Source organism: Equus quagga, chromosome 1, assembly GCF_021613505.1.
Source record: "Equus quagga isolate Etosha38 chromosome 1, UCLA_HA_Equagga_1.0, whole genome shotgun sequence".
NCBI classification, from domain to species: Eukaryota; Metazoa; Chordata; class Mammalia; order Perissodactyla; family Equidae; genus Equus; species Equus quagga.
This window is the reverse complement of record NC_060267.1, coordinates 82006127-82031637: the sequence shown is the minus strand read 5'-3', so window position 1 is coordinate 82031637 and position 25511 is coordinate 82006127. Positions and strand designations below refer to the sequence as shown.

General features: G+C 45.3%; 1 protein-coding gene across 2 annotated transcripts in view; it reads left to right on the top strand.

Moving 5' to 3' along the window:
• Positions 1–1840: 1840 nt before the first annotated feature.
• CDK5RAP2 (CDK5 regulatory subunit associated protein 2) overlaps positions 1841–25511 on the top strand; it is a 172485-nt gene continuing 148814 nt past the window's right edge. Inside the window, exons 1-3 of one of the 2 annotated variants that reach the window (XM_046668528.1) lie at positions 1841–2045; positions 10892–10959; positions 13991–14058. In XM_046668528.1, coding sequence (XP_046524484.1) covers positions 1990–2045; positions 10892–10959; positions 13991–14058 — 192 coding nt within the window. In that variant the 5' untranslated portion in view covers positions 1841–1989. The remainder of the gene's footprint in view (positions 2046–10891; positions 10960–13990; positions 14059–25511) is intronic. The other variant, XM_046668538.1, reaches the window with a different exon arrangement.

Below are 25511 nucleotides of genomic sequence, written 5' to 3'. Positions count from 1 at the left end.
CATTTTCCAGATTGATGGAATCATTTATTCAACATATATTTTTAAACACCTGCTGGGTGGCAGGCATGGTGCTAGGTGTTGGGGATATAGCAGTGAACAATTCAGAACGCAGTCTCTGCCCTCATGGACCATCCAGTTTACTGCAAGAGGAAGATATTTAAAAAACCCCAAACATATATAATTGCAAAATGTGGTAAGTGCTACAAAGGAAAAAACAGGTTGTGAAGAATACAAGAAAGGGCTTGATTTAGATTAGAAGATTAGAGAAGCCTTTCTTGGAAGGTAACACTTAAACTGAAGAGCCAGGAAACGGAGGCCAAGGGAGGACCTGCACATGACTGCAGGGAAAGTCATCATCTACCCATTCACTCATCTTTTCAAGTCATTTTTATGCAGGACTGTCTTGACAGCCTGCAGAGGAAGGCAGTAACTCTGAGATGGGGAGATGAAGGTTGATTTCATTGGCCAAGCTCTGTCAAAATTACCTAGGTGTTGGCGATTGCTTTGCACTTTAAGAAAGGCAGTCAGGGGACCGGCCTGGTGGCACAGCAGTTAAGTGCACACGATCCACTTCGGAGGCCTCGGGGTCCGCCGTGGGGATCCTGGGTGCTGACATGGCACCGCTTGGCAAGCCATGCTGTGGCAGGCGTCCCACATATAAAGTAGAGGAAGACGGGCATGGATGTTAGCCCAGGGCCAGTCTTCCTCAGCAAAAAGAGGAGGATTGGCAGCAGTTAGCTCAGGGCTAATCTTCCTCAGCAAAACAAAACAAAACAAAAAAAGTGGTTAAAAAAAAAAAAGGCAGTCAGGGGCCGGCCCTGTGGCTGAGTGGTTAAGTTCGCAGGCTCTGCTTCCGCAGCCCAGGGTTTGGAGGGTTTGGATCCTGGGCCCGGACATGGCACTGCTCAACAAGCTGTGCTGAGGTGGCGCCCGCATGCCACGGCTGAAAGGACCCACAGCTGAAAATATACATCTGTGTACTGGGTGGGGGTGGGGGTGGGGGTGGGGTTTGGGGAGAAAAAGGAAAGATAAAAATCCTTAAAGAAACAAAAAGAAGAAAGAAAGGCAGCCAGGGGGCTGGCGTGGTGGCCTCGTGGTTAAGTTCGTGGGCTCTGCTTTGGCGCCTGGTTTGCGGTCCGGATCCAGGCTCACACTCACACTCCGCCGTGGATCTGGCTGGCTCCAGTTGACAGACTTACTGTGCACGACTTTGGGCGAGTCATTTCCTCTCTCTGGGCCTCACGTTACTGATCTCAGGTGTGTTTGAACTTTAAAGCTAATAAAGGATCACTAAGTGAGAGATTGGAGAGAGAGTGTCGCTGACCACTTGGCTCATAGGGATGAGTTTATTTGTTTCAAACTAAGTTTGCAAATTACTGCTTGAATGGGATTCTGCAGGTAGGATTTTTCTAAAGCGAGGCAACACCCGATTATCTGAGTTTCAATTCAAGGTGGAAATCTTTTGAATGCACAGACCCTAAGGTTTGAAGGTATTATTCTAGAAAAGCACACACCACGTTAGGAACTCTGGAGGTCCCTGAGGGCCTGGATTCCCATCTCCCGCTTAAATTAACCGACCAAGGCCTGCCTTTGCCCTCAACAAAGATGGCGCCTGCACTGGCCTCGGCCTGAGTGCCCTCACAAAACATGGCCGCCGGACTCTCTTTCCTTACATTTGCTGGCCTCAGTGCGGACGCTCTGCCCTTAGTTAAGATGGCGCCCGGCCCCGTTTCCCTGCCCGGCTTCTGACCCCGGCCGGCCGGCTTCACCGCGCGCGCCTTGGTGACCCCGCCCCGTTTCCGTAGGAAGAAGCGCCGGGAAAGATGGCGGCGGCTGCGGTTTGAATTCCAGCGGCGCCGCCGGAGTCCGAACAAGAGCTGGGTCGGAGGGGGCGGGGACCTGGGGAGCCTGGCGGGTCGCGACAGCGGGGGGGTGACCAGTGGCGCCGCCACCATAGACACCAACGCCACCACCTCCTCCGTGTCCAGGATGGACTCGGTGTTGGAAGAGGACGTCACCCTCCCCGGGACGCTCAGCGGCTGCAGGTGCGGCCCGGGCTGTAGGGGTTCGCGGTAACCGGGCCGGGGCTCCCGCTGATGGGGGTTCGCTCCAGCGGAGACTTGGGGTCTGCTCTCGGGGGGCTCTGAGGGTTTCCAGACGGGCAGTGTGTGGGCTGGGTTTCTTGGGGGGAGGCGTCTCTTTGGGACCCACCCGCTGATACTGAGTGTAGCGGGCTGCGGGTCCCGTCTTCACCACACCCCCTTCTCTTGTATTTCGAGACAGACTTGGAAGAGGAGGTGAGGGACAGATGTGGGGTTCTCTGAGGAGGGGGCCCTCTTGGAGTGTGCAGTCAGTGGGAGCTGGGTGAGGGGCAGTACCTCAATCAGTACCTTGAGGGTACTTGATGGTGCCTTCTGGCGGTTTGCTTTCATTATGGGGAGTGTAGTTGGTCTGTCCAGACTTTGCTTATGGGGTCACGTAGTGGCCACCAAGACTCAGGCAATGGAGTGCAGTGGTTAAGAACCTTGGCTGGAGTTGAACAGAACTGGATTCAAATCCAGCTCTTGAAACGAACTAGCTGTCTGACTTTGGTAAAGTGGCTTAACCTGCTTTCCCGTCTGTAAAACGGGGCTAGTAGTAATAACTACCCAACAGAGTTGGGGTGAGGATGAAAGAGAAGATGTCCGCCCAGCAATTCGCTTGGCACGTGTAATTCCTGGCACATAATTAGTGCTTAAAAAATGATTCTGTGTTGCCACCACCACCATCATCTTCATTATCATCAATAATAATACAAATTGGGGAATAAAGGCTGAGCGCAGCCTCTCAGTGGACCTGTCCCCAGAGGCAGTTGGAGTCCACATTGCTGGTGGGGCAGGGGTCTCTCTTTCTGGTAGGAAGGCCTGACAGAGCCCTGCACTGCTCCAGGGCCGGGGCCCTCTGTTGTCCTGGGCTCCTGGTTGAGTGGGTAGGAGGACATGGAGGAGAACCCCAATGTGTTTATCCAGCTCTCCCAGGGACAGGCTGCTGCTTTTAGTTAACAGACCCTAATTGGAAGGGTGACCGTGGATGTGTTGTGCAAACCCGTACACTTAGAGTGAAATGAGCACAATTAATATTTATGCCTGGACAGCAGGCATGAACAAGTCCTGTCTTGGGCAAACCTGGGCAAATGGTTAGTCTGTTTATTGCAAGCCTACTGTGTATCAGGCACAGAGAAAGGCCCTTGGCAGCTCCTGCCTAACTTGGACCCTATGGTAGGTCATTGTGTCCCTTTCTCTTCATCCTACTGCTGTGCCCCAATAGACTGGGGGATGACCTGTCACCCCGATTGTCCTGGTTTCCTTCACACCTCTAACAGTCCTTTATACTACAGCTTGAAAGCTGTTTTTAAAATGTAAATCTGATCGTCACAGTCTGATGCTTTGTATGTGTAATGCTTCTCATTGTCGTTAAGATAAAGTCCGTTATTACTTGGCTTTGGGACCCAGACCTAGGTGGGTGTCAATCCCAATTCTTCCATTTAACAATCCTGTGACTTTGGGCAAGCCACTCACCCTCTGTGTGCCTCAGTTTTCATCATCTGTAAAATGGGTGAGTCTGAAAGGGTTTAGCCCACTGTCTGACCCAGAGTAGCAACTCAACAGATCGTCACGTGTTCTCCTTTCCCTCCTCTCTCTGTTTGGCAGGACCCAGGTGGTGCATGCATTCCTGGTGACTAATCTCTTACTCATCTGCTTCAGACCCTCCCCGGCCCCTCGCCACCCTCAGGATGAAGTTCTTTAATACGGCTTCCATGGTCCTTCGAATTCTGGCCCCATCTGCTTCACCAGCCTCCCCTGTCGTCCCTCTCCCTGTGTCCTCCCCAAGCCCTTCACTCCGCCCGGCTGCCAAACTCTGTGTCACGACCGGTCTTGCCTTGCTCTTACTGCTGGACCTGTGCCCTCACTGTTAATGCTGCCTGGATTGCCTCCCTGCTCGCCTTTGCTTTATTAATGCCCATTGTTTGTCAGGTCTCAATTTAGATGTCACTGCCTGGAAGCCTTCACTGACATTCCCCCGGCCCACCTGGGCCCTCTGTAGTCCTCTAGCCACCCTGTTTATCACTGACCCCATCTCAGCCCTTATTTACTGCACTGGGTTTAATTGACTAGCGCTGTCCAGTGGAAATATAACTTGAGCCACATATGTAATTAAAAAATTTCTAGTAGTCACCTTAAAAAAGTCAAAAGAAACAGGTGAAATTAACTTTAATGTATTTTATTTAACCCAATATTTCCACAGATTATTCTTCTAACTTGTAAACAACGACAAAAATTATGAATGAAGTCTTTTACTTTCTTTTTAATCTCACTACGTCTTTGGAGTCCGGCGCGGATTTTACGCTTACAGGACTTCTCAGTTTGGATAACTGCGTTTCAGGTGCTCAGTGGGTACGTGGGGCCGCTGGCTCCTGGGTTGGAGAGTGCAGGTTGCTAACTTGTCTGTCTCTCAGATGAGACGATGACCCCTTTGAAGGGTAACCCTAGTTCCTAAACTGGCAGCTGGCTTATTATAGGGCTCAGTTACTGTTTCTTAAATCACTGAATAAACAACGATCCTTTGAGGTGACAGTATTATCTCCTGTCTACAGGTGAGGACACACTGAGGCTCAGAGAGGTGTGGGATCCCACGAAAATTACGTGACTAAGCCGGGGTTTGAATCCCGGCCTGCTGACTAGAGCCTGGCCGTCGGTCCCCTGTCCTGCCTTCCGCCTAGTTCTCTGGACCAAGCTGAGCGGATTCGGGGAGGAGTCTGTGAAGCTCCTGGTACTTGAACTGGCCCTTAGAGAGCGGCAGAAATGTCCTCAGAGACGGGTTCTCGTTTAGGTGGTCACAGTGGAAGAGCGACATCCTTAGAATAAAATCAGCTCTGTTTGTGCTAATATGGGCGTCCTTCTTGGTAATTTCCAAGCCCCCGTTTTAGAGACTAGACTGGAGTCTACTTTGTCCTCAGCCTTTTGTTGAATTAGGTCACTGGGCGGCATGCGCTGCAAACCTGATCACCTGTGGGTGCCCCAAGGTGCTCCAGCCTGTGGGATTGAGGCCTGGGTCCCGGCCCCAGGAACCTCGCCCAACCTGAGGCCTTTGTTAAGTTCTGGTCGGGGGTGTCTGAAGAACGCGGGCTTTGTCTTCAGGATCACTGGGTCTGAATCCTGCTTCAGCCGGTTACTAGCTGGGTTGCTTGAGTAATTCACTCCGCCCTTCTGAGCCTCACTTTCCCATCGGTGATAATATCTACTTTATTGGGCGGCTGTGTGGATGAAGTGAGATTGTATCAAGTGCCTGGCACCTCCTAGGGAGCACCTTCATTGTTAGCTATTTTTGTTATATTGTTACCATGTTGCACGTTTCCTGGACAAGATCCTCTGTGTCCACAACCTTGGGTCCATCCCTTTGTTTTCATGCCCAGGGTTTTACCTCTCCCTAACTTTGAGCTTCCTAAGTTCTCCCATTTAAAATATACTATTAAATGATTTTTTTAGTACATTTACAGAGTTGTGCAATCATCACCGTAATCTACTTTTAGAACATTTTTATCATCTGAAAAAGAAATCCTGCGTCCCTTAGTAGTCACTCCCTGTCTTAGTGAGCTTGTACTGCTATAACACAAATCCTATAGACTGGGTGACTTACGGACAACAGAAATTTATTTCTTGTGGTTCTGGAGGCTGGAGGTCCAAGACCGGGTGCAGCATGGTTGGGTTCTGGGGAGACCCTCTTCCGGGTTGCAGACTGCAGACTTCCCATCGTGTCCTCACATGGAGAGCAGACAGAGGAAGCGAGCTCCCGCTCAGCTCTCATAAGGACAGAATCCCATTGGCGAGGGCCCCCCTCCTGAGCTCATCTAATCCTGATCACCAACCCGAAGCCCCATCTCCTGATACCATCACCAGCGATGGGAGGGTTACAGCATGAATTTTGAGGGGACACAAACATTCAGTGCATGACACGCCCCATTCCTCCCCCCACCTCAGCCTGGGGCAGCCACAATCTACTTTTTATGCCTAGAGTTGCCTATTCTGGACGTTTTATATAAATGAGATCTTACAATATGTTGTCTTTTGTGAGGTTCATCCACGTTGTAGCATGTATCAGTATTTCATTCCTTTTTATGGCTGAATCATATCCCTTTGTGTATATGTACTGCATTTTATTTATTCATTTATTGGTTGATGACATTTGGGTTGTTTGTGCGTTTTTTTGGCTATTAGGAATAATGTTACCAAGAACATTTTTTTGGGTACAAGTTTTTGTATGGACATATGTTTTCATTTCTCTTTGGGTGTATACCTGGGAGTGGAAATGCTGGGTCATATTGTAACTCTGTGTTTAACATTTTGAGGAACTGTCCCATCTCTTTTCCAGAGTGGCTGCACCATTTTACACTCTCCTCAGCAGTGTATGAGGGCTGTTATTTCTCCACAGCCTCATCTCCAGAGCCTTGTTATTGTCTGTCTTTTTGATTATAGCCATCCTTGGGGGTGTGACATGGTACCTCATTGTGATATTGATTTGCATCTCCCTAATGACTAATAATGTTGAACATTTTTTCATGTGCTTATTAGCCATTTGTATATTTTTAAATCCTTTGCCCATTAAAAACATGAATACGTTTTGATCCAGCAACTCTACTTCTTTTTATCTATCCTAGAGAAATCCTCATGCATGTGCACAATGAGACCTGTGTAAGGATATTCATACAGCATTGTTTGTAAAAGGAACAACTTGGAAATAAATTGAATTACTGTCAGGGGATTGGGTAAATACACATCCTTTTGAAAGTATTTTTCAGGCTGTGATCTGTTGGCAGCTTATGAAATTCAGTTCAGTAGATTGCAACCAGAATTTTAAAAAATGGAATAGAACAGAAGAGCAAACATTTCAAGAATTAGGGGTTGTACCTTTCCTTCTATGGGTCACGGGCAGTAAAGTTTGAAAACCACTGCTGTGGAATGCTTTGTAGGAGTTGAAAACCTTGAGGTAGGTCTATTTGTAGTGCCATGGAAACATCTTTAGGACACACTAACTGAAGAAAAGATGCTGTAGAATAATATATACAGTCTGATTGTATTTGTTTTATTTTTAAGCCACAAAATAAAACTACGTCTCTATGTATGGAAATATGTAGGAAAAGGTCTGCCGGCTCCATGTCTTGCTGACAGTGGTGGTTACCTCTTAGGGGCCTGAGATGGGAGTGAGGAGCAGTCAAGGAGAGCTTTAGGTTTATCTGTATTTTTTGTGTTTATATACTCCCTGTCTCATTAAGAATACATCACATAGAATGAAGAATGAATTGTTGAAAGACAAACAAACATGCACTTGGTGTAACTGTTTTCTGTATGTGATGTCCAGTTCCATCCACGGCTCTTGTAACACTTTCTCAGTGAAACGCTTAGGCCTCATTGGGTCTTGTGTGAATGGACAGTTGTTGCTGCCACATACAGGCATAGAAAGATGTCGCGCATTTTGAGTGGCCGTAGAGCACAATGGGAGGATGAGGGGTGGAGCTCAGGGGAGGGTCCCTTCATTCGCTCGCTCGACAAACAGTCGACAGACAGCAGCTGCAGTGACCGCGCTGTGCCGAGCCCTGGAAATCCTCAGCCTCAGTTCATCTGGACCTCACCACAGCCCCCTTGCGGAAGGCGTAGGGCTGCCGGGGTGGTGTAGAGGTGAAGAGCTTGGGGTTTGAAACCAGGCCAGTCTGGGTTTTTCAGCTTACTCACTTTTCTGGGCCTCTGTTTCCTCATTTAAAAAAAATGGCAGCATTGGAAAACTACCACCTGGGGCCGGCCCCGTGGCCGAGTGATTGAGTTCGTGCTCTCTGCTTCAGCGGCCGGGGTTTGACTGGTTCAGATCCTGGGCGTGGACATGGCACCGCTCATCAAGCCACGCTGAGGCGGTGTCCCACATGCCACAACTAGAAGGACCTACAGCTAGAATATACAAGTGTGTACTGGGGGGCTTTGGGGAGAGAAGGAAAAAAAAGATTGGCAACAGATGTTAGCTCAGGGCCAATCTTTAAAAAAGAAAAACTACCACTAACCATAGGAGAGCTCTGGTGGGGATGAAGTGGGAGGTGCCTGTCCGGTCCTGAGGGGGCCCTGCTCAGAGTGGATGCCCCGACAGGGTGGGTTGTCATGATTATGCTGTATTTGCACGTGAGGAAACTGGTGCAGACTGTGTGCATTTGTGTCAGAGCTTTGGGTGGCCCAGACACAGGTTCGCAAGTGGAATGGGCACCAAGAAACCTGGAGTTTGGGCTCAGCTTAGCTTCTATGCCCTTGTGATTTTGAGCAAACAAATTCCTTCCCTTTCTGGGCCTTAGTACCCCCATCTCTACCGTCACAAGATGCTATCTAAGCCCTCTTCCTGTGCTGGCATAGCTGTGATTTCTAGTAGGGCCCCATGAAGCCTCAGCCTTAGTTTTAGTTCTAAGGCTAAGAATGAATGATCAGAATGGGAAGAGGGAGCCACTTAGAGCTGGAGGTGTGGCCGGAACCAACTGGAGCGTGCAGAGGCAGAGACTAATAGCATTTTAAAAGTGGGTAGGTAAAACCCCAGTGGAAATTTGGCAGGAACCAGGCAGGAATTTCTGCCTTAAATAGTGGTTTCTTCTAAGAGTTGGCATATCAAATGTCATTTTTCAATCTTCAGTGTTTGCCTGTTGGAAACTTGTCTAAGCCCACATTCTTTGGCTTTGCCTGCCATGTAGTTTTCAACTGTGCTTGATCTTGGCTTGAGTAATGGATGGGCCTTTTCAGCCAATGGTAGTAAGTTAAGGGCTGTGGTGGAGGGAACCCCAGATTGGGAATGTAGAGACCGGACTGTAGGCTAAGCTTGACCGATAACCTGGTGTGTGACTTTGGGCCTCTGGGTCACTCTGCAAAAGGTAGTGGTTGAACTTGATTTTAATTTCTAAAATCCAATTTAGAAAATGGAGTTTGTCCTTGTAGTGATACTTATTGGAGGAAATTGAGAATTATAGAATATTAAAAAGGAGGAAAATATCTCCCAGTCTCCTACAAATGTAGATTTTTAATATTTGCTTTGTCTTGTGTAATTATAGCCCACCCAGTTTCTGAGAAGGATTTGAGGTGACTTTGGTGTCCATGTATGGGTTTTTTTTCATAATTGAGGGCACATTCTGCTTGAGTGTTTTTTCAGTTACCTTTATAGCACACTCATTTTATATAATCATTCTCTTAATGGTGGAACTTTTTGGCATCCGGTTTTTTGCTTGGTTTGGTGATCAGGCAAAGTGGTCCTAGGAACAGAACGTGTTTGGATTTAGAGGCATGGAAAGAACAAACTGCCAAGAAGTCAAGCCGAGCTTCCATCAACTCCTGGTCTACAGCTTGGGAGAAGGAAGGATTATTGAGGATTAGACAGAAAAGGCTTGGATTCTGGACACTCTTCTCCATTTAGCTGCCATGTGACTCTGCCGAGGCCACTGAAATGATCTTGGCCTTGGCGCCGTCCTTTGAAAAATGTGTGGACCTTTGGGGAATGGAGCAGTTCTCACGGTGGTAAATCTTTTATAAATTGCAAAGCACTGTCTGTTTCAAGATGACAGAGATATTTTCTCCCATTTGTGGAGTGCTCACAGTGTGCCTGGTGCCTTGCTGGGTGCTTTGTGTCTTGTTTAATTGCCAATTACTCTGCGCGGTAGCTGCTGTTCTCCTTTTACAGATGGAGGGAGTGAGGCTCGGTGAGGGATGTGGCAGAGCTTAGAATAGAATCCAGGGTAGTGTCTTTTGTGTCAAACCACACCTCCTATTATGGTTTAGTTTTCCGTCAGTGTCTCCAGATCCTCACTGACAGCCAGTAAAACTTCTCGGATCAGTGAATTTTGCATTTTTGTTTGACAGTCTTAAAGCGTCTCAGTTGGTGCCTGATTCTTGGAAGCTTAATTTTGGTTGTGATAGGCACATTAATGATGGTAATAGTAATGACAAAAACAGTAGCAGATGCCATTTATCGGCACTTACTATGTGCTAAGTGTTTGTATACATTAACTCACTTAATCTTTACAGGTAGAGGGTGGTATCCCCATGTAATGTTAAGAAAGTGAGAGTCAGAAACATAAGCAGCATGTATTTGGCACAGTGCCTCTGCGTGTAGCACATACGTGGCACACAGAATACGTGATGTATGAATAAATAAATTAATGAATGACTAACTTTACTGAAGGTCATTGAGCTATTAAGTGTCAGAGCCAGAACTCAGCCCTGAAGCCTGAGTTCTTTTTTTTTAAGGAACGTTAGCCCTGAGCTAACTGCTGCTAATTCTCCACTTTTTGCTGAGGAAGACTGGCCCTGAGCTAACATCCGTGCCCATCTTCCTCTACTTTATACGTGGGACACCTACCACAGCATGGCATGCCAAGTGGTGCCATGTCCGCACCTGGGATCCGAACCGGTGTACCCCGGGCTGCCCAGAATCGGAATGTGTGAACTTAACCGCTGTGCCACTGGGCTGGTCCCAAGCCTGAGTTCTTAACCTCTGTACTGCATGCCTCCCAGATGGCCCAGCTGCGTGTCCTTTGTTGCCCGTGGCCGGATGATTGTCCTGTGCAGTTCAGGCAGTCTTAACAGTCTCTGTTGTTCAAACACTAACTCATCTCTTTTTTTTTTAAGGAAGATTAGCCCTGAGCTAACATCTGTGCCCAGCTTCTCTATTTTATATGTGGGACGCCTGCCACAGCATGGCTTGATAAGCGGTGCATGGGTCTGCATGCAGGATCCAAATCGGTGAACCCCGCTTCTGAAGTGGAACGTACAAACTTAACTGCTGCACCACTAGACAGGCCCCGACTAACTCATCTCTTATTGCACATGTTCTCTCCTAGTGGCCTTGTTCCCAATTTACCAGATGACCTGGAAGGCGTCAACTCCGTCGCTGGTTTGGGAAATGGTGGTAAGTACACAAAGCCAGGCGTTCTCTTGAGTAAGAACAAGTCAGGTAGACAGCAGACCATGGGGCCCTTGAGGCCGGAGCCTGGGATGGAGCTCTGATGTCTCTGGTGCTCCCAGCAGGGGTTCAGTATGTTACATATGTATTGCTTTGCTGTTCCCCTCCTTTCATAAACACTAGACTAGAGCAAGTGATGTCCTTTAGGCCATAGTTCATGAGTGTTGTTTCTTGCTACCAGGCTTGCGGGGATTCAGCCAGTGTTTGCTGAACTGAACGACCTCATGGAGGCTGGATGTTGACTTGGTGACTTGGTCAGGCACGGAGGGTCTGTTGGGCTCTGCTGCCGAGTGGCTGGAGGCCCTGGAGAGCTGCTGTCTGAACTCGAGTGTGCCAAGGCCTTCCTGGTAGGCTGCGGGATTCCGTTTGCCGGCTGAGGCCCAGCATTCCTACACGGGCCTGCCCTTTGGAGACAAACAGTTGGTTAGACCGCAGGAGACGGTGCTGCGTAAATAAGCAGTCTATTGTGTTTAAGCTGGATCAGGAGGAGACTTTCTGCCTTGCAGTTTGGGTTTGCTAAGCATCCTTCATAATTTTTGTTTCTGAAAAAAGTGAATGCTGTTGTAAGTATCTGTGGGACGTGCTAATATTTTGTCTTGTTGAAATATCTTAGAGAGATTTTGACTTGTGTTTTTTTTCTCTTCTCCAAAGTGATGCGATATGTGCAAAAGGAAGAAGTTTTTCGAGCAGACAGTCTAAGTGTCACAAGGTTTATTTCTGGAGAATGTTTTAACTTATAGGCCACCCTCAGGTTTTCCTTCAGAGTCTGGTAGCTTTTACTTTAAATGCAGCGCCTAGCAGTTCTGGTTTCTCTTCTTCCTGCCCACAGGCGGTTAGAAGCAGAAAATGGAGAGGCCTGCTCCTTAATTCAGCCCATGGTGTGCATCTGCCTCCCGCCAGGCTCTGGGCTAAGTGCCGGACTTCAGCCTCGGACACGGTTACGATCCAGCCCGGAAGACAGACAATTAAACCAAGAATTGTTCGGATCAATCATGTGATCGTTGAATGAGCAAAGAAGGAAAAGGCACTGGGAGGGGGGGGAGAGGGAGACCCGCCCTGGTGTGGAGGAGGTGGGTCAGGCATGAGTTTCCCCAGAAACTGAGGCTGGAGCTGAGACTTGAGGAATGAGTAGGACCTGGGTGGGGGCACAGACACAGGTGACAGCATGGCCCGTTTGAGAAACAGGGAAACAAACCCGTGTGCCCTTGGTCTGGCGCACAGGGCTCTTCACAGTCTGCCCCTGCCCAGCTCCTGGGCCTCTTTCCTGCTGAACTCCCTGCGCACTCCCATCCTGGGCCTTCGTGTGGGAAATGCCTGCTTCCTTTTGCCCTCATCTGCCTGCTGCCTCCTTAAGACTCCGCTTCAAGCCCGCCGCCTTCTTTGGCTCTCCCCAGGCTGACTTGGGTGCGCTTTCCTCTCTGAACCGTATCTATTTCACTCCATTTCATTTCATTTGTTCCTGTTGGCCGCTTTAAAAATAGACAGAGTCAGCCCACTTCTCACCTGCATGTGCTCCTACTGCCCTGGTCTGAGCCACCGTGGTCTCTGGCCTGCATCGTCCCAGTATTCTCCTGACTGGTCTCCTTGTTTCTCTCTAAGCGCCGTTCAGTCTATTCTCAGCGAGGCAGCCAGAGGGAGCCTGTCGAAACCTGAGTCGCTCCGGCGGCTCCTTGGAGTCCTGAGAAGAGCCTGCAAGGCCATACACAGCCTGTCCCCCAGGCCCTCGCTCACCTCCTCTCCTGCTGTCCCTTTACTGCTCTCCAGTCGCTCACCTCTTGGAAGCTCCTCAGATCCCCTAGGCATGCTCTCACCCAGCTCTCCCTTTGCCCTTCTCTTCGTGTCTGCCCAGGTGTCCCCTTCTCAGTGAGAGTGTCCTTAATTTAACCTCCTATTGAAAATTGCAGTCCTCAACCCAGCCATGGTATTGCTGTCCGTATCCACTTTATTTTTCTCCATGGCATTTAGCACCTTTCAACGTCCTGTTATAATTGCCCTATTTTGTTTGTTGTCTGTCTCCTCCTTCTAAAGTATCAGCTCCATTTGTTTTCTTTCCTGATGTGGCCACATCTAGAAAGGTGCCTAGCAGAGACTAGGCCCTCAGCACATATTTGTTGGAAGAATGAATTCATTCATTCACTCCACACACGTTTACTCAACACCTCCAGAGGCCAGGCGCCTGGTGCGGCATGAGAACAGTTTGTTTCCATCTTCGTCCTGCCCCCTGGATCGGGCCACTCTTGGGAGCAGGATCAGTGTCCCCTTCACTGTTGTTTCCCAGCACCTGGCGTGGTGCGCGGCACTTAGTGGGGGTGTAATAAATGTTTACTGAATTAAAGAAGCTGTGGAAGGACTGGGGTTTTGGCAGTCTTTAGCCACTCGAAAGCCGGGATTGGCAGTTTCCGGCCCACTGCCTCCTTTTGAAAATAAACTTTTGTTGGAACACAGCTTCTTTATTTGTTGATGAATTGTCTGTGGCTGTTTTTGTGCTACCACAGAAGAGTTGAACAGTTGCCACGCATTTCAGGCATTATGTATGGCGGACAAAGCCTCAAATGTTTATCGTCTGGCGTTTTAAGAAAAAGATTGCCGACGCCACTGTCAAGTAGGTTAGACATGGTTTGTTTTAATTGCTGACGTGTGAAGATGACATCCTGTTCAGCAAAATAATTTTCTGACAAGCAGTAGGAAGTACCCCTCAGGACAGCTCTGCTTTGCCATGTACCCAGTGCATTTTTTGGGTTCAGCCTCTGACACATGCGTGATTACATTGGAGCTAGTTTAAGTAATTTGTAAATATTTGAAATATAATGGCTTAGAGCTTTTCCTGGGCTCGAGTCAGTAAATCACAACAGACAGAAAGAACCAGCAGAATCTGCTGTGGAAGCTACTCACGTTTTTTTTTCCAGCTCTATTCCTGAATGGGGATGCTGGGCAGTTTGCACAGCATGACGTTTTCCTCTATTTTACCTTTTTATAGTGCTCCCGAGTGTGACGGAAGAAACAGTGTCTCCCACCAGAGCACGGAACATGAAGGACTTTGAAAACGTAAGTGGAGATACCAAATCATCGTCCCTAACAAATCACATCTGCTGCCACTATCCAAGCAGCCCCAGGAGGGAGCTGCATTTCTAGAGAAGTCTCTAAGCCAGGTGATGCTGGAGTAGGAGGAACTCCGTGTCTCGTGACAGTCGTTGTGTGGCTGTTATGGGCCTACGCAGTCGGCCTCTTATACGCGGGCCAGTTGTGGGTCTGACAGGATCAGCAGTTTCCAACTTTGGGGGCTGTGGTGTATTTCTGGTGTCCTGGATGTGAGGATATTACCATAATGCACAGCTGAGAGGCGCTAGCGTTTGTCAAGGCTTTCCTGTTACGTCAGGCGCGTTATCTATGGTCCCCATTTAATCCTTGCTGCAACTCTTGGAGGTGTTTTGTATTATCCCCATTTTGTAGAAAAGGAATCTTAGGACGAGGAGAGGCTTGTTTACGGCCACGTCATACCTAGGTGGCAGAGCTGGGATTTGAATCCAGATTTTCAGTGACTCCAAAGCCGTTAATCTCTCCCCCCGCATCGGGCCGACTCCTTGCGTTCTGTAGGCCTGGTCTGTGCTGCTGAATGAAACATGAGCGGCCCGTACCCGGGGCTGCGTGGCGCTTGTCTGAGGGTGGCTTGCTTGCTGATGGATTTGCCTTCGACGCGTAATGTCTTCCAGCATCGTGTGTTTCATTTGTTAGTAGAGGGGGTTTGTTGTCAAGTAACAGGAAAATAAGGTTATTCTCCCAATTCCAATTCTCGTTAACAAGTTACCTGTTCAGCGCTCTCATTTATCATGGGAAGAATTAGACCCTTCTTCATTTGTAACCAAATGAAATCCATACTATGCAAGACACAGGAGATATTTATCAGAGGTAAGATGGAGGACACGGAGAGAAGGACGTTCCACAATTATGTTTCTCTCTCCCCAGTTGTCTTTACAGAACAGAGCGGTACTGTCCCCGGATTTAATTTAGAATACTCATTACTGCTAATAGTTATCTGCAAACCACCAGTGACCAATTGAAGAAATGACTTGTCAGATCTCTAATGGAAACAAGTAATTTCTGAGCATGGAGTTGTTATAATTTCAACTGTACAACTCGATCTATGCTGTGGGGTCTGGGGCCGCAAACGAATGAGATTTGATTATTCCACATCGTGTGTAATTAAAATGTGCTCTGCTATTAAATGGTTGTTCCTGATTTATCATAAGAGTAATAACAGCAACTGTTTATTGAGCTCTTGGTCTGAGCTGGGCACTTTCAGTGTTAAGCTCTTCATATACATTACTTTAGTATTAAAGCCGCTCTGCAAGATATAATAGAGTTATTTAATTTATGAAGGGCACAGTTTTGAATTTTATTTCTAGATGGAAAAATGTAACAGAATCTTAGAGTTTTGGTTTCACATTTTATCGTCTGCCTTTTGAACTGGGAGGAATCGTAGAATTGAATCCAACCTTCTTTATTATATTCAGGAGGCCCAGGAAAGTGATGCAGCAAAGTTGTGCTCAGAGGCAGTCTGTGCTGCCTAAGGACCACCGCCCCTGGAGCCAGACTGTCTGCCTATCCATTTCTTCTGGGCCAGTCACTTAACCTCTCTGTTCTTTCTTTGTCTTTAAAATGGGCATGATAATAGCTTCTGCTTCATAGGGCTATTGTGAGGATTAATTGAGTGAATATATGTGAAGCACATAAGCCTAGCACAGAGTTTATTCTGTGTTAGCTATTTCTCCTTCTTATTGTTTTATTTATTATTGTTATTTTTTCCTACTCTGCCATGTGATTCAAGTTTCCTTTGTTCAGATGTGTTCTTGATGAGCTTAAGACTGTTTTTCTTAAAAGTGATGGAGAGCCTTCTCTGCCACTGTGTTTTAGGATTTACGCTTTTTCTTTATGACTGTGGTCCTTTGGCTGCTGTTAGGTTTTTATGGCATTAATATTTTTTATTGTAGCATTTTCAAGAGCAAATTCTGCAGTTGAAATTGAAATGACCACACTGTTCTCAGTGTCTCCCTATCAGGTCTTTATAAGTCACTGAAAATTTCATCTGGCCTGAGCTCCTAAATGCGTGTTGTCCATGTTGAGGTAGTCTGGACTTTCTGTGGGACGCTTCTAGGAAATGCTTTTGGCATCTAATGCCACTTTTAAAGCTAGCTTGCATACTAAAGAGGAGGCTGGAATATTTTTGACTTTAAGGGAAACCCACGATTCCTCTTGTTCTAGTCTCAGCTGACGGGTATCTGAACGTCAGGGTCTGTTAGCTAGGGTCTAGCAAGACATAGGCCTCCTTCTGATTTTGCTTAGAGTTCGTCTGTTCATCAATAAATATCTTCAAATATATGCCATGTGCCAGGCTGTGCCAGCAGCCGGGAAATTTGCAGTAGATTAAGACGAAGTAAGTCTCCCTGTCAGGACGCTCATCGTCTAGTTGGGGAGATGGGTAGGAAAGTAGTGCAGTGATGGGGTAAGTACAGGGCGCTGTGGGTGCAGAGGAGCGGCCCCACTCCTGGCCCGAGGGATCCCGGGAAGCCTCCCTGGAGGAGGTGTTCCTTGACTTGGGTCATCAGGGACAAGTAGGGATTAGCCAAGGTGAGAGGACGGAGAGCATTCCAGCACGAGGACTCTCACGTGCAAGCAGAGAGAGAGACGTGATAGGGTGTGATGAGATTTAGGGGCTTGCGAGTTCCCTCGCTGGAAGGAGGCTGTGTGAGGGCCTGAGAGGAGCGAGGCCACTGGCGCAGGCTGGGCCGCATCCTGCAGGGTCTCGTGTGTTCCTCCGCTTTGTTTGGTTTTTCTCCTGGAGATGAAGGGGAGCGGTGAGAGGGATTTTAGTCAGAGGAGGGAAATGACCAGAACTGTGCTGGAGGAGGGAGCAGGGCTGGTGGCGGCGAGATCAGTTAAAGGCTGCGGCTGCGGCGCTGTGGGAAGAGGGGTGACGATGTCCAGAAGAGAATTTCAGAGCTAGAGGAGCCCCAGGAATCAGCTCGTCCACGCCCTTCGTTTGACATGTGGGGCTCTGAAGCCCAGAGAGGGGAGGGACTTATTCAGGCTTTGAACCCAGGTCCTCTTGGGCAGCACGTCTTCCTGCTGCGCCCTTCTGTCCTGTGCAAGCCCCCACTCTGACGCGTGGGTGCCTGTGCACGCCGCATGCCTTCTTTTGGATCTTTAGACCGGTAATCCGTTGTCTCCTACCCTCAGTAGCTGAGGGTGTGCGCACTTGTGTGGCAGGCCTCATGGTGGGAAGTTGGCAAATTGGTTTGTTCTTTAGTGGGAGCCTGTGTTATTGGTCCTTCCTGGATGACGACGTAGTGGGGTGCTCCCCGGACCAGAGGAGGCCTGGGGGGCCAGCATTTTGTAAAGGATTGTGCTTATCTGGTGTGGCCTGTTCTGGAAACGAGAATCAATCTCTCTCTCTTTTTAAGAGAAAAAGTGGGGAAGACGCAGAATCTGGTTCAGCACATCCAGTCCAGGTAGCCATCTTTATCCATATGTAGAAGAGTTTAATTCTGGCTTTTTCTGTGACCTTCCTGACAGAGAATGACACGGGTAGCTTTCCATCTCCATTAACACTGATGGATAGCATTATTTAATGACTGTCTAATAGTTCGTAAAGACCTGTGTTCAAAGGGATGGGTTGAACATAATTTATATAATCTCTTACTGTGGGGCATTCCAGGTTGTTCCTAATTTTTCACTGTTACAAACAAAGCTGTGATGAATATGCTTGTGCATGTATCTTTTTATAGTTTTGTGATTACTTCCTGAGGGTAAATTCCTAGAAATGGGATTTCTGTGGCAGAGGTTTTAAGTATAACACATACAACAAACAATAGATGCTCCAGAGTAGGATCTTTATTTGTAGTGGCTTCCCTTCTGAGGAATTGGGAAAATGCTTAGCTAGGTGTGGCTGAAACAGTTGTCCGCATTCTGTTCCCACCCGGGTCTCTCTTCATCCTTATCCTGTGCTGGCTTGTCTCGTACCCACCAGCCCCGAGGTGATGGTGTTCTTGTATCCAGGCCCTTTCTCCTTTTTGTTGAAAATTCTTGGTCTCAGCCGAGGCACTTGGTCAAATTTGGTGTTGTGTCTAAGGTATGGCTGGGAGGTTTGCATCTGCCAGTTTGCTCTGTAACCTCTATGTTATGAATTACTTTATTTCTAGAGAATAGCTCCCTTCACCCCCACCCCCTGCCTCATTTGTACGACCCTGAAGCTTCAGAAGAAGCACTGTGGTGTATGGATACAACCTGGACTTGAGAATGACCAGAATTGGGTTTTAGGTCTGGCGCTGCCACTTAGTGACCTGTGACCTTGGTTAGGTTGCTTCTAGAACCTCATCTGTAAAGTGGGGCTAATGTCATCTTTCATTCAGAGTTGTTATGAAGATTATGTGGGTTATGGTATGGAAAGCACCTAGCATCTCGCCTGGCACATAGTGGGTACTCAGTAAATAATGATGTCCTCTCTCATCATTAAAGCCCTTGAAACTGACCCCCGGAGTGCACCTCGCTTCGATTTCAGGTGAGGGCACCTGGTCGGAGTTGCCCTGATTCTTTTTTATGCTGTTGGTTTTTGTTTTTCTTCCCGTTGTGATGGAGCTCTGGGCTAGGCAAAGCTTTTGACAGGGCGTGGGAGTGGGAGGAGGCCAGGATGACTGAGTGGCAGCTTCTTCAGAGTGTCCCGCAGTGGAGCCGGGCTCCTCTCCAGCTTCGGAGAGCGCCACCCCGTAATCATGTTGGGACGTTTCCCATTTCAGATGGCGGCAGTTCCACAATAACACTTGGGTTCCAGGGGCTGGAATGTGGCAAGCACAGCGCTTGCATTAGCTTACTTTTGAGCATTAAGTTTCTCAGTCATATTTGGTGGGTTTTGTATTTTGGGGTGTTTATTCCTACTGCACAGTAAGCTGTTTTCAGTTTTTCCAGCTCAAGTTTTTTTTTTTTAACTTTTTGAACTTGTTTCTCTTAAAGGGAAAAGTACAAATGAGAAGAACATTAATAAGTTTCAAGTTCTTATGCTGTGCTACTAAACATTCTAATTAATCTTTTAACCTGTATAATGGCTGTATGAGATAGATATTATTATATCTCATTCGTATAGATAAAGGAACTGAGGCACACAGAAAAAATGAACTTGACTAAGGTCATACAGCTTAGTCAGGTAGTCTGGGTTGTATTCATGCATTCATTTAAGAAGTGTTGATTGAATATCCACTGTGTTCCAGATGCTTTGCTAAAACCTCAGGGGAAACAGCTATGAACAGATAGATAAGGTCGCTGCCCTCAAGAAGTGGGTTATATTCATATAAACATGATAATACAGAGTAAATGTGTAAATAAATAAGCTGAATACAGATTGTGAAAAGTTCTAGCAAGAAAATAAGGGTTATGTGTTAGAGAGTCACTTGCTGGGGGTGCTGGAGCTGGGGACCCTTTTAGACTGGGCAGTGAGGAAGGGCCTCTCTGGGGCAGTGACGTTTGAGCTGAGTTGGAAAGGCTGAGACTGAGCCACCGGCACGTGCTGCAGGAGGAGCTGTGCAGGCGGACAGGGGCTTGCCATCTTTGAGGACCTGAAAGGAGACCAGTGAGGCCGGACCACTGCAAGCAAGGGAGAGGATGATACGTGATGAGGCTGGAGTAGGAGGCAGGAGCCAGATCATACAGCACTTTGTGGGCATGGCCAAGAGTTTTATTCTAAGAACGATGGAAAAAACAACAGCGGAGTGAGGTGAACCAGATCGGGCTGACTGTGAAGCCTGTGGGGCTCTTCTTGCATCACTCTGCCTTCAAGAAATTCTTACATATCTGTCTGTCCATCCAGCCAGCCACTGAGTATTTAGTAAGTGTCTCTCTGTTTCAGACTAGAATACACAAGCTGGACATGGTTTCTGATCTCCTAGAGATGGTTTGGGTAGAAAGCTGGTAACCAGCTGGTTCCACGCCGTGTGATAATTGCTGTGATAAAGAAAGGAGAGGGTGTGTGGAAGCGATTAGAAGGGTCACCAGTCCAGCCTGGTGGGGATAGTCACAGAAAACTTATGAGGGAAGTGGTGTTAAGCAGAGGACTAGACTGGCGTTGTGGTGGAAAAGATGGCGCCTGAATTTCGTTTTGCTCGTTCGGGCCTGTCTGGCGTTTACAGTGACCTTCTGAAGGCTTATTTACCTTTCTCCTATTTTTTTTTAAGCTGCTTTACCTATAAATAGGACAAATATTCTTTCAAGTGTTGCTAAGGATTTTTGTAGTGGGTACAGTGTGGGCATTCTAAGCAGCCTCCATAAATATTTTATTGGGAGCTGCGTAATAGAATAAGCTTTCTCTTTGTAGGAAGCATCTGGCGGGGTAGACTTTTTTGTTTGAATGAATGTTTTATGTGCTGTTTCCTTAAAACATTTAAAAGGAGGCTTTAATGAACCTACCAATTGTTTCTTGTGCTGTTCTTTTTAGCTGCAAAATTGAAATCTTAAGTGTTAACAACAGGGCCAAGGGCAGACAGTTTGAGGATATGCTTGATGTAGACTATGCTTATCATTTTGTTTTATCCAGTTATAAAAGTGTGTTTATTAAAGAGTATTATATGCTGTTACCAATTATTTTTAAAAATGCTGAAAAAACCTTAGTGAGTGTGTATGTGTGGGCATATATTATCATTCAAAAACAGCTATTAATATTTGTCCTATTTCACTTTAATTATTTTTAAATCAACTTTATTGAGATGTAATTTACATAAAATAATTCATCAATTTGAAGTGTTGGATGAGTTTTGACAAATGTGTGCTCCCTTGTAACCTCTGTCATGATCAAGTTAATATATATTTTTATAATTTTTTGTGTACTTGTGTACAGTTTTAGGTTCATGTAACCAACACCACAGTCAGACTATAGAACACTTCCATAACGCCAGAATATTCCGATGTGTTGTCTCTTTGTGGTCAAACTTTTCTTCACCCCAAGCCTCTGGCAACTAATACTCTGTTCTCCATCCCTGTAATTTTGCTTTTTCCAGAATGTCATATAAATGGAATCATACGGTATGTAATCTTTTGAGGCTGGCTCCATTCCCTCACTGTAATGCCTTTGAAATTCATTCATGTTGTTGTGTGTGTCATAGTAACTGAGTGTTGTTCCATCATGTGGATGTACACTGTTCATTCACCCTTTGAAGGACATTTGGGTTCTTTCCAGGTTTTGATGATTAATAAAGCTGCAGTAAACGTTCACATGCAGATTTTTGTATGAACGTAGCTTTTCATTTCTCTAGGGTAGATACCTCGGAGTGGAATTGCTGAGTCTTGTGGTAAATGTAGGTTTTTTGTAAGAATGTGCCAAACTCTTATGCAGAGTGGTTGGGCCATCTTGCATTCCCAACAGCCCAGTATGAGAATTCCATTTGGTCCTCATCCTCATCAGGATTTGGTAAAATTTTAGCCCATTCTGATAGGTGTGTAGTGGTATCTCATTGTAGTTCTAATTTGCATTTTCCTAATAGCTAAAGATGTTGAAAATCTTTTCTTGTGCTTAGTTATCATCTGAATATCTTCTGTGAAGTTACTGTTCCGGTCTTTTGCCTGTTTTTTCCTTCTTTCTTGGGTTGTTTTCTTACAGTTACATTTTAAGAGTTATGATTCTAGTTAGAATTTGTATGTTGGATATGTGATTTGCAAATATTTTCTCCCATTATGTAGCTTGTCTTCTTCTCTTAACACTGCATTTTTCAGAGCAAAAGTTTTAAGTTTTGATGCAGCCCAAATTACTGATTAAAAAAAACTCTTTTTCTGGATTCATGCCTTTGGTGTTACATCTAAGAACTCTTACTAGCTCTAGGTCACAAAGATTTTCTCCTCTGTGTTCTTCTAAAACTTTTATGATTTTATGCTTTACATTTAGCTCTGTGATCAAATTTGAGTTAATTCTTTTTAAGGTATGAGGTTTAGGTTGAGGTTCATTTATTTTGTAAATCAGTGTCCACTTGTTCCAACACCATTTGTTGAAAATGAAAAGACTATCCTTTCTCCATTGAATTGTCTTTGCAGCTTTGTCAAAAATCAAAGACAATTGGCCATTATTTCTGTGGGTCTATTTCTGTATTCTGTTTCATTGAATTCTTTTTCACAATTTTTTCACTCATCTAGTTCTTTTACTGTTCCAAATAAATTTTTTTTTTTCCAAATAAATTTTATAATCAGCTTGTCTCTATCTGCCAAAAATCCTGCTGGGATTTTGATTGGAATTGTGTTGAATCTATAGATTAATTTGGAGAGAATTGACATGTTTATTATACTCAGTCTTCCATTCCATGAATTTGGTGTTTTCACTTATTTAGGTCTTCTTGATTTCATCAACATTTTGTAGTTTTAAGCATGCTTAATGTTTTATTACATTCATACTTAGGAATTAATTCTTTTGGAGCTTTTATAAATGGCATTTAAAAAAATTTCAGTTTCAAGTTATTTGTTGCTAGTATATTGAAATATGATTGATATTTGCATGTTGACTTTGCTAAATTCACTGATGAGTTCTGGGAACTTTTTTGTAGATTCCTCGGAGTTTTCCACATAGACGATTATATCATCTGCACATAGGGATGGTTTTATTTCTTCCTTTCCAATCCCGATGCCCTGTATTTTTTTCCCTTTGCCGTATTGCTCTGTCAGAGCTTCGAGTACAGTGTTGAATGGGAATTGTGAGAGGAATTATCCTTTCCTATTCTGGATGTTAGGAGAGTAGCATTCAGTTTTCATCTTTAATTAAATGTGTTTTTTGTAGATCTATGGGTTTTTTGTAGTTACCTTTTAGCAGATTAAGGAAGTTTCCTTTAATTCCCAGTTTGCTGAGTTTTTATCTTAAGTGGCTGTTGGGTTTTGTCAAATGCTTTCTCTCCATTAATTTATATGATCACACACACACACACACACATATATATATATATATATATATTTTATTGAAGTTCTGATAGTTTACAACATTGTGAAATTTCAGTTGTACATTATTATTAGTCATCTTACAGGTGTACCCCTTCACCCTTTGTGCCCACTCCCCACCTCCCTTCCCCCTGGCAACCACTAAATAGTTCTCTTTGTCCATGTGTTTGTTTATCTTCCACATGTGAGTGGAATCTTACAGGATCACATATATTTTTTCTTCTTCAGTCTTGTAGTATGGTGGATTATATAGATTGACTTTTGAGTTGAATAAGCCTTGCATTCCTGGGATAAACTCCACTTACTGTGTATTAATCTGTTTTTTCAACTTGCTAAAATTTAGTTGAGGATTTTTGGGTCTGTGTTTATGAAGGATTTAGTCTGTAGTTTTCTTGTAATGTTTTTGTCTGGTTTGGTATCAGTGTGATGCTGCCCTCATAAAATGAAGTAGGAAAGTTCCTGCATCTTCTGTTTTCCAGAAGAGATTGTGTAGAATTGGTATTATTTCTCCTTTAAATATTTTAAATTATTATTTTTCAAATATTTTTTCTGTACCACACTCTTCTATTTTTCTGGGACTCTGATGAAGTTAGACCTTTTGATATTGTCTCAGAGGTCCCTGAGGCTCTGTTAATTTTTTTGTCTACTTTTTCTATTGATTAATAGTAGTTGACTTTAAAAAATGAAGTGTAATGTACACACAGGAACACACTCAGATCACGTGTGAACAGTTCAATGAATTAGCAAAAAATTAACATGCCCATGTTACTATAACCCAGGACAAGAAATGGAACAATATTATCACCCTAGCAGTCCCCATCATGGCTCCTCCCAGTCACTACCCACCTTTCCTCTCCAGGGATGACCATTATCCTGGACTAGTTTCAAGTCCTCTCCTAGCCTGCGGGTCTGTCATTCTCATTAGAACAGTGTTGGGGGGGGGGGGGTTTTTTCATGGTGCAGGGAATCAAAGATATGGAAGCAGAACTTGGGGGGGGGAGGCATAGGATTTTTGAAAAACATTTAGCTATTTAAACACGGTAATATAAAAGTGCTAGGAAATAGCTTTATGGTATAGGCTAATGTCTGTTCTTGGAGTTAGGTTAGCCTGCTTCAGAAGTTTGCTGCATGGTCCAAACCAGAGAATCAGGTGTTTTCTGTAGGCAGTGAGGTTTCCTTGACAGATCGTGGTCACTGGAGTCAGACAGAGCAGGAGACGAACCCCAGCTCGTGCGCTAGTGGGGTGATTTTTACTCGTGAGTATAGTGGGGGTAATACCCAGAGTTTTAGTGATGGAGATATTGTATATAAAGTACCTAGCTGAGCGTTGGTTACATAGTAGCATCTTGGTAAATATCGGTTCTCTTAATCTGTTCTGTTTCCTCTCCAACTTTTTAATTTGACAAATTTCAAAGCTGTGCAAAAGTTGCAAAACAGTACAACAAAGAACCGTTATGTTCTTTCTCTAGATTCATCAATTAGTGTTTTGCTGCATTTGCTTTCTCTCTTTTTCCTCCCTCCCCACTCATTGGAGAGTTAGTTGCAGACACCATGACGACACCCTTAAGTACTTCAGTACAATGACGTGCCTTAAGTACGACACCCTTAACTACTTAAGCATGTTTCTCTTACTTAGGACATCCTCCTACAAAATCGTACCTAATATAAAGTTGTTATTCAAATTCCCGCAGTTACCCCATGTAGCTTTAAAAAAATATTCAAGATTCACTGTACGATTTCATTGTACTTAGTAGTCATGCTCTCTTACTTCCATTTATTTGGAGGAGTTCCCCAACCATTTTTGCCTTAAGATTGTTAAGATTTTTGAAGAGTCCAGACCTGTTGTTTGGCAGAATGTCCTTCAATTAGGATTTGTCTGATTGACAACTCTTGATTAGATGCAAGTTAAAAGTTGGGGCATTTTCACCTTTTAAATGAAATTGTTTACTTTCAGTGATTTGTTTTAGGAGGCACATGATGTCGGTGTGTCCCACCAGTGGGGATATTAAATATATTCTCTTAAGGGGGTGTCTGCTAGGTTTCTAAATTGTAAAGATGCCTTTTCTTTTAGTAATTAATAAGCCACCTTGGGAGTGTTATCTTGAGACTGTGTGCTCCAGTGACCTTTCTTCTAGTGCTTTTAGCCTTGATGTTCTTTCCTGAATCAATTATTACTATAGTGGTTGTATAATGGTGATTTTCTGTTATTATTATTACTCTACATTTATTAACTGGATTTCTTTTGTAAAGAAGAGAGTCCCTTCTTCCTTTCCTTTTCTTTCTATCTTTACTTATTTATTTATCAGTGTGCAGTCACAGATTCTTTGTTCACTCAGTCATTATTCATTCCAGTGCTCAGATTGTCCTAAATTTGGCTGGTGGGAAGCACTTAATTCTGGATTGGCACAGTTATAGGAAAGGTCAGCTTTCCCTAGTATTTAACATTTCCCTCCATTTGTAGCCTTGGAAGCTATGGGCATTGGAAGTCTAGGCAGGTAACATCCCTTAGACCTTACTTTTGATAATCCTTCTAAACTTATTTTCCA